Source organism: Coptis chinensis, chromosome 3 (assembly GCF_015680905.1).
Source record: "Coptis chinensis isolate HL-2020 chromosome 3, ASM1568090v1, whole genome shotgun sequence".
Lineage (NCBI taxonomy): Eukaryota > Viridiplantae > Streptophyta > Magnoliopsida > Ranunculales > Ranunculaceae > Coptis > Coptis chinensis.
This window is the reverse complement of record NC_141458.1, coordinates 69,822,507-69,832,363: the sequence shown is the minus strand read 5'-3', so window position 1 is coordinate 69,832,363 and position 9,857 is coordinate 69,822,507. Positions and strand designations below refer to the sequence as shown.

The 9,857-nt window shown below is 36.5% G+C and overlaps 1 protein-coding gene across 1 annotated transcript; it reads left to right on the top strand.

Annotated features, from left to right (window-relative positions):
• Window positions 1-414: 414 nt before the first annotated feature.
• Window positions 415-2,065, top strand: LOC147510584 (uncharacterized). The gene is made up of 2 exons (XM_086598185.1): window positions 415-1,281; window positions 1,679-2,065. The coding sequence occupies exons 1-2, from the start codon at window positions 415-417 to the stop codon at window positions 2,063-2,065; spliced, it is 1,254 nt and encodes a 417-aa protein (XP_086454311.1).
• Window positions 2,066-9,857: the final 7,792 nt, after the last annotated feature.

Here is a 9,857-nt window from a genome sequence, read left to right as displayed (position 1 = left end):
GGCCCACATATCCTAAATCCAATACAGCTAATTTTAAATAAATAAATTAATAAATTAATAAATAAATAAATACGTATTTTAAATACGGGTGTTACAATTTCACATGCACTTTTCCATTGCAATATGCTAAAACACATCTGGTATGCTTCTAAACTTTCCATTAGAACGGAACGCTGAAACCAAACTGATCGAATCGATCAGCACTAATATTAGTACTATTTGCTCTTATCCACATAATAAAACTATTTTAAGAAACACTTTAAGTAATTTCGCCACTATTATGTTTTCCATTTGGATTAGTAGAAATAACCTTGTTTTCAACTAAAACAAACAAATGAATTCATTATTATAAGTAGAGATAAAAATTTCTTTACAAACAACGAAAACCCTTTTTTCAAAAATAAGTATTTACACATGTGGCCACAAATAAACAACAATTGGCACTACCTCACCACAGATGCTGCTTGGATTCTTCATTTTGTGAACACAAATGTTTATCATCAAATGTCTATGACTTCTGATCATAAGTTCTTGGTCATCAAAGTTTGCAATGAATCATATCACCTTCCAAGACCTTTCCGTTTTGAAGCCATGTGGTTACAAGATAGGAGTTGTACTGAACAAGTTCAGTTGGCCTTCGAAGTTGATGTTGCGGGCTCTCCCTCTTTTACCTTGTGTAATAAGCTAAAGCAATGTCAGAAGAACCTTAAATGGTGGAATAAGAACATTTTTGGTCTTTTGGACACCAAAATGCAAGATGCGCAGCACAGACTTGAGCAAATTCAATATGAAATCCTTACTCAAACCGACCCTGGGGATGATTTGTTTGCGGCAGAGCACACTCAAATTCAAAGATACAATGATCTTCTAGTCCAACAGGCTACTCACTGTGGTCAGAAATCTTGCTCTGACTGGTATAAGTTTGTTGATCTGAATACCAAGTATTTTCATGCTCTAGTCAAATGTCGTCGGCAAAGATCTTTCATTCACCGGATTAGTGACCCTACAGGTGCTATACTCACAGAAAGGCGACAGATTGGAGATAGATTGACGGAATTCTTTGCAAATTTAATGAAAACTTCTGAACCTTCTCTTGATTCGGAGATTCTAAATGTAGAGACACCAGCTTTGTCCACTGAGGATCTTCTTTGTCTAGCGAAGCCAATTGATAATAAGGAGATCTTGTTCGCCTTAAAACAAATGCACCCTTTCAAAGCTTCAGGGCCAGATGGTTTCCAAGCAATTTTCTTCCATCATTTCTGGCATCTTGTCGGACTACAGGTGTGTAATGCGGTAAACAGATTTTTTACCCAAGGATCTTTTTCACTATAGCTTAATCATTCTTTCATTGCATTAATCCCAAAAATTTCACATCCTATATCCCCTGAACATTACCGCCCAATCAGCCTAACTAATGTTGTGTACAAATTAATCTCAAAAATTATTGTGAATAGGTTACGACCTATTCTGAGGAAAATAATCAGCTCTTATCAAACTGCTTTTCTTCCACAGAGAAGTATCCATGACAATGCACTTCTAGCAAATGAGTTTTATCATAAAATTAGAGGTCGTGGAAATAGGAATCCAAGTTCAGATTGACATGCAAAAAGCTTTTGATAAACTTAAATGGTCTTTCCTTAGATTTGTTCTTACCAAATTTGGATTTCCTATTGACTAGATTAACCGCATTATGTTTTGTGTGGAGAAAGTCTTGTACTCTATTCTTTTAAATGGAGCTGCTCATGGTTTCTTCAAACCAACAAGGGGTCTCAGGCAAGGAGACCCTTTATCTCCGTATCTCTTCATTCTTTGCACTGAGATTTTGTCTTTGAATTTTCTAAAGTTACAAAGACAAGGTTTAATTCATGGCTGCCGTCTTGCAAGACATTGTGCTAATGTTTCCCACCTTATGTATGCCGATGATCTTTTTGTATTTGGGAAGTGTGGTCTGCCGGAGCAATATCATTTGGACAACTTGTTAACAAAATACTGCAGAGTATCTGGCCAAACAATTAGCAGAGACAAGTCTCAGATTCTTCATCATCCAAAGCTCCACAGGAGGTGATAAATGTAAAAATAGTAGAATCCTAATATCATGTTAACAACACTAATACGAAATCCTACCGTTCTTACGTTTAAATCAATTCTTCTTACTCTCAAGTCATAATCATTCAATATAATGAGTAAGGAATTCGTTCCACTCTTAATTCTCAAGACTTAAACAAATTCAATTGATCCAACACAAGAAACAATGGTGAGAGTGATGTGTTTGGTGTTTAAACTAAAACTAATTATAAATTTAAGACAACTAAATCTAAAGATTCTAACTTTATGAAATTTAACAAACAATAATTAAAATCTAACATCAATAACTACGAAATGACTAACAACCAAGAAATGAAATTAGATCTAAGCAATAGATAAATGACAAAATCGAATTTTATCAATAATAAACTACTTGATTTATCTAATGAAGCAATAACAATATTTTAATACTTTAAATTAAAACAAGGGAAATGAAAACTAATAAAAATGGAGATTCAAAACTAGATCTAGATCTAAAAACTAATCTAGATCTATCTTTTTTCTAACCCTAAACTCCATTAACATTAGCTTCCTAACCTCACTCCCCTTAACAAAGAGTCAAGCTTTTGTTTTTATACTTCCAGATCCAAAAATCGTGCATGGGCTTGGAGCCATGTTTTGGGCCGGAAAATCGGGCCCAAAACCCAATTTCTTTAGTCCAAAATGGGCTCTTCAGCTGCAGTTGGCTTCGATAGATGTTTCGTCCACTTCTGCTCCTCTGATTGGGCTAAGGCTTCGACCATTGGAAAGCTCTTTTCGAGCCGGTCGTTTTGACATAAGGTAGGCCCAATTCCGAGGTCTGAGTCCAAAGATATGGCATTCGGAAGTTCTGCTAACTTTTGCTCCTTTATCTCGCTAAAGTGGCACATTTCTCGCACATATAATGGACTTTGAAGCCCTGAAATGTATAAAAACACGTAATCGATTAACTCTTACTTATTATTCACATAATTGGTCTAACAAGATGATTATTAAGGGGTTAAAACTAAAGTTTTGGGCTCTTATCAAACCACCCCCAAACAAAGATTTTGCTTGTCCTCAAGCAAAGATGAGAAATTAGAATAAGTGACCAAAAATGGAGTTCTAACTACTCTCGTTTTACTGAGTCGCGATTGCATTGACCATATGCAATAAGGCCTTAAACCACTAGGAATTCCCTAGTGAACGCAAGTGATAGCCTTCGTGAGAGTTTTCTAGTGAAGGTACTCACAAACTTCATCTATACTACAACGACTAAGAAATAAAACTATTGTTTCCTCATTCATGTCTCAACTATCTATACATCTCACTAGCAATTGAATACAGAATAATCATGTTGAAACCTAAGCTAATATATGCATAATAATCAATCATCTACGAATAAACATATATACAATGAGTAATGCTATGAAATGCTTAGCAGGTCCGTTTTTGAAAACTCGGAATAGCGTCCTTAAGTAGGTCCTCACATAAAAGTCAAGACAAAAATCACTCTGATTTTTCCGCTCAAGTTTCGCTACTCCAGTGTGTAGTGGGCACACTTTACCTTACAATCTCAATGACACACAAGGTAGCCGGAGTCGATCAAACACAACTGCCACTTACTATCACACTAACCTATTCCTAATTGAGCTAGAGGTCTTTATTAGGTGTTGCGGGGATTAGGAGATGGTTTAAGAAGGAAGGAAATGGATATACAAAAGGACAAGTCTGAGATAATAGAGTCTTCATATTATATAACTTAGAGAAAACCTTGTTATTTTCTTTTGCTTCTATACTTTGTTTCCATCCTTAGCCATATTTTTCTTTTTCTTTTCTTTGGCTTTTGACTCCCTTTTATTCTATTTTTGGAGTTTTTATTTATTTCTATTTTTTTTTTTCTTTTCCTTGGATGGAAACTTCTTTTCTTTTCCTCAAACTAACTAATTTTTGTTTACACACGTTTTTCTTCTTCTTTCTTCACTCATTCTATTCTCCGACTTATTCTAGATTGGGTAGGTTGATTTTTTATTTTTTTTATTTTGTTTTTGTTTTTGTAACAGGGTAAAGGAATTGTGGTTTATGGAAGGCTAAAGAAAGGCTCGATTAAGGCTGACTAGCGGAAAATATACTTAGGTCAGAATTTCTAGCTATATCGATCCAAAAAGGGCCTAAATTCTCTCTTAGGACATGGTATAGTGGTCAAGCAAGTGGACGTGATTTCTCTATTCGAATATACTTCTCCCTTTGTGTCATTTCTCAAATGTTTCACTCATATAAGGCTTTAGGCTATATTCTCCACAGATTTGTAGAATAAGTACTCTAGCCTAGATTTCAAAACTTACTACTAACAATCATAGATACTCATGTAATATATTTATAGATAGATGCAAAGATTATTACCTACATATTAACCTAAGTTTCTAACAATTATTACGATGCAAAAAGCTACGTGAGACTTCTAGATTGTTAAGAGCATAGAGAAAGAAAATAATACCAATATTCCTAAGTGTATAGCATAAACTTATTTATTTATATTTTTGAAATTTTTAACTTGAAAACAAATGCATATTATACCTATATATATCCTAACAGATGCCTTAATTACACGTATTTCTATGCCCCCAAACAAGAAGAATGCTTTGTCCTCAAAGCATTTAAATAAAGAGGGTAGAAAAATACCATGGAAATGCGTGAAATTCTGGAACATCTGCAAAACAAGGTTAGAATATAATAATATAGGAAATAAAAAAAAAAACTGACGCAACTCTATAAGAGTTCCACCCATTATGGGGTTAACAGAATTAAATTGCTTGGGACATAAGCAGACACTAACTGAAACTAAAAACTTACCTCCACTCCAGCGTTTACTCGTCATCCTCCTCTTCTATCAAGAAGTGAGGTTCCTTCGCGTCCTGCCATGCCATGATAATTTGCCATCTTTGCACGCCATTTATCATCTATGATTGCTAACCTATTAAAGCCACTTGGTCGGATGGGGTGTAAGGTGCAACCCGATGAGGTTGTCTCCTCCACCCTTTGCCAAGTCATTGCACGGAAAGATCTGATAATATAATTGGTGGGTCTCACAATGTCAACCCCAACCCAATCTGTGAAACGGGCACAAAAATAGGGAAAGAAACATAGCATAATACGGGAAATTAGAACGGGCATAAGAAGGTACTTATGCCTCATGCTATGGGCTCGAGCTAAACTAGACATCAAAGTTAAGGAAGGTCATGGCACATACGTCCCGTGGCTAAAAGCAAGGAAGACGCTGCAAGTGGCATCATTCACGTAAGAAAAATGTCATTCCCTAAAATGTTTAGCATGATCCAAAACATAACAGTTCCTATGTTCATGGACCCGGGCTACCAAGAGGCGACGTTATATTCCTCTTGGTCGACGATACGAAAAATGCCTACCCCATACGACTCATGCAAAAACTCATAAGTGTAGACATACATATTATCTACCCAATAGCACCATGGGTCTTGTATTTCAGCGGGCATGGCAAGTCCAAGAACAAATGCTAGCAAGAACCATAAGCGGTTCCCGGCCTTTCACGTGATCACCTCACAAACCAAGCACCATAAGTAGTGCTTTGAAACAAATCTTTGAAAGACTGTTTTGGTATTATTATAGGAGATGTCATCTCGAACTACGCTCTAGAACAGCTGCGAATGAACCGGAACAACCCGCGGAAAATTGGAATTTTTCGGTCGGTCGACGGAAGTCGTATGCCGAAGCTACTAACTAGGTATTTAAATTCCAGGTGTTTGGCCTCCGGTTTGGAGCGCGAAGTCGCTTTGGTATGAGGGGCGGTCGCTCTAGGTCCATAGAGAGGCGGGTCGTGCTTTCGATGATGAGGCGGTCGCGCTCGACAAAATTCTTCAAAAAAAGTAAAAAGGCCTGAAGCTACCGTAGTTACCAAAAATCGGAGTTTAGAGCAAAAAGAAGGTAAAACTTGGAGTTTTTTTTTTTTTTTTTTTCAAGGGAGCGAGGTGGGGGTAAGAATAGGAAGTTTAGTAATCAAGCATGGAAAAACCAAACACCCCACCCCCAAACAAATTTTTGAAAACAGGTTTGTAAAAATTTGTTTTAAAACGTGGGTCTTTTAAAGTCAGATTCCCTAGACTTAAAGTGATATATATGTATTTACATGCAGTTTCCCATATATCAATAATCTAAAAAGTTGTGGGTCTTTCCACAAATAATTAACATGGAATGCACCATCAAACAGAATTAAGCACCAAGATTTTCTATGACGTAGCTTAGTGGAATGAGAGTAAAGCCTTATAGATCTAAAACCTAATCGAGCATACAATTTCTTCTTTGTCCTCCTACGAAGGGGATGCCAAGTAAATGAACGTGAGAAAATGAATGGTTTTGGAAAATACTTGGAATGTGGATAAGTGTGAGAATAGTAGAATCCTAATATCATGTAAAAATAGTAGAATCCTAATATCATGTTAACAACACTAATACGAAATCCTACCGTTCTTACGTTTAAATCAATTCTTCTTACTCTCAAGTCATAATCATTCAATATAATGAGTAAGGAATTCGTTCCACTCTTAATTCTCAAGACTTAAACAAATTCAATTGATCCAACACAAGAAACAATGGTGAGAGTGATGTGTTTGGTGTTTAAACTAAAACTAAATATAAATTTAAGACAACTAAATCTAAAGATTCTAACTTTATGAAATTTAACAAACAATAATTAAAATCTAACATCAATAACTACGAAATGACTAACAACCAAGAAATGAAATTAGATCTAAGCAATAGATAAATGACAAAATCGAATTTGATCAATAATAAACTACTTGATTTATCTAATGAAGCAATAACAATATTTTAATACTTTAAATTAAAACAAGGGAAATGAAAACTAATAAAAATGGAGATTCAAAACTAGATCTAGATCTAAAAACTAATCTAGATCTATCTTTTTTCTAACCCTAAACTCCATTAACATTAGCTTCCTAACCTCACTCCCCTTAACAAAAAGTCAAGCTTTTGTTTTTATACTTCCAGATCCAAAAATCGTGCATGGGCTTGGAGCCATGTTTTGGGCCGGAAAATCGGGCCCAAAACCCAATTTCTTTAGTCCAAAATGGGCTCTTCAGCTGCAGTTGGCTTCGATAGATGTTTCGTCCACTTCTGCTCCTCTGATTGGGCCAAGGCTTTGACCATTGGAAAGCTCTTTTCGAGCCGGTCGTTTTGACATAAGGTAGGCCCAATTCCGAGGTCTGAGTCCAAAGATATGGTATTCGGAAGTTCTCACGACTTTTGCTCCTTTATCTCGCTAAAGTGGCACATTTCTCGCATTATAATGGACTTTGAAGCCCGAAATGTATAAAAACACGTAATCAGTATTAACTCTTACTTATTATTCACATAATTGGTCTAACAGTATGATTATTAAGGGGTTAAAACTACAGTTTTGGGCTCTTATCAGGAGGCTTCTTTATTTTCTCCGCAAATCCTTCAAAATGCCATCCACCAGCTGTATGCCGACCTATTTGGGAATACCAAATCTTACTGGCAGAGGCCGCATTCATAAATTTGCTCCGTTACTCCAGCGTTTTCAAAATAAGCTTGATGGCTGGAAGTCGAAGATTCTATCTAAAGCAGGCCGTCTGACCTTGGTAAATTCCATTTTATCTTCAATACCGACTCACACTATGTCTTGCACTTTACTACCAGCAAAAATTGTTGACACTATGGATGTAATAAGAAGATCTTTTCTCTGGGGGCACTCTCCTTCTGAACGCAAGATGCATTATTTTTCTTGGAGGCTAGCATGTACTGCCAAGGGTAATGGAGGACTTGGCATCAAAGACCTACAGCTTCAAAATTATGCACTTTTTGCCAAAAAAGCTTGGGATTTGCTGCAACAAAATTCCATGTGGGCGATACAAATGAAGGGCAAGTACTTCCATTCAACAAGCTTTCTAAATGCAAAAATTCGAAGTAATGACTCCATCATGTGAAAGGAACTTTGTGCAGTGCGAAAGGTGATTAGAGCTAGTGGTTTTTGGAACATTGTGACTGGTTTATCAATTAATGCATGGGAGGATGCTTGGATTTTAAATGACAATGAACGTCTGTCGATGCCTTCAAAACCACAAGCATGTGATTTGGAGTTAGTTGCTGATTTATTAACCATTCTAATAACACATGGAATTTGGAATTGCTTCGTCAATTTTGGCCGACTGATTTTGTTCATAAAATCACTTCCATCCATTTATTTCACATGACTGATAATGATAAACTTGAATGGAAGTGAACCAGTTCGGGATGTTTTTCTGTAAAGTCAACGTATAATGGATGTCTACATTTGGTGAATTCTGGGAGTAGTTTGGTGTGCGAACAAAGGTTTTTGTTCAAATTTGTATGGAGACTCAAGTTACCTTTTTCGAATCAGATTTTTCTTGTAGCAATGTTTGCAGGGTGTCATCCCAACAGTGGATCATTTGGCATCCCTTCATTTTCAAGTTTATGAGCGGTGTACTCTATGTGAGACTACTTCAGAGACTCCATTTCATGTTTTTTTTCGAATGTAGCCTTGCAAAGGCTATATGGTGTGGTACAAATTGCATGTCAATGATCGACGACGTCCTCTAGTCTTCTGTTCAGGATTTTAAACAAAGAATTATCTAGATGTTTAATACAGTAAGGAAGCAGCCTGAAGGGGATATTCAAGTTTGCCTGCTAGGACTAGGTTTGTGGTTCATTTGGCTTGCAAGAAATGATTCACGTTTCAACCACAACAATTCAGATCCTATTTTTTACATCAGAAAGATTTATGGACAGCTGCAAATTCTTAAAGACATCCTAGATGAAAAAGAACAAAAGGAGCTCATCACTATATATATTAAGTGGCATCCACCTATTGAAGGATGGGCAAAACTCAACACAAATGGAGCGCCCATTGCGAATCCGGGATTCGGAGGTGCTGAGTGTGTTTTACGAATGGCTAATGGGCAGTTTATCATGGGTGTTGCGATCCCAATACTCCACACCTCCAACAATTTGGCTGAGTTTTTGACTATGTTATATGGTATCCAATTGGCTGTGAGACTGCGCATCCGCAAGATTGAATTAGAAACTGATTCTCAATTGTTGTACAAATACATGACTGCTACAACGGTCGATACAAATTGGATGTTGGCAAAAATAAACAGGGAAATCTATTCCTTATTACAAAAATTTAAGGAGTTCAGAATTCATTGGTGCTACAAGGAGGGGAATTCAAGTGCTGACTGTTTTGCTTCTCATGTTGCTAGTTTGGCATCGTCATATACGCGGAGGGAACACCCAGATGCAGAAAACACTTCATGGTCTTTAGATGACTTAAGTTTTTTACCTCCTTTTTCTTCAGTTTAGTTGCATCGTTCACCTATTTTTGCTGCTTCAGTCCTAGCTTTTGATGTTTGGGGCTTTTGTAAATATAGACTTATAAATAAGTAATGAATTTAGCTTTCGAACAAAAAAAAAAGTAGGAATAGGTTTTGCCCTATGGAATAACTTTGGTTACTGTAGACACAGTAGATACACAACCTCCAACCCAGAAGAGGCGGTGGCACGAGCTATCTAAGGAGGACTAGACTTGACTAGGCGATTGCATATCCGATATCTTACCATTTTGACGGTTGCAAAAACTTAGTTGAAATTCTACAAAACAGCAAAACAAGTTTATCTTGGGGAGCTAACTCAGTGGCACATAATATTTATGCTTATACTTCACTTTTAGATTTTAGATGTTTGTACTTTTCATTTTATTTGTAAGGATTAATTTTGTA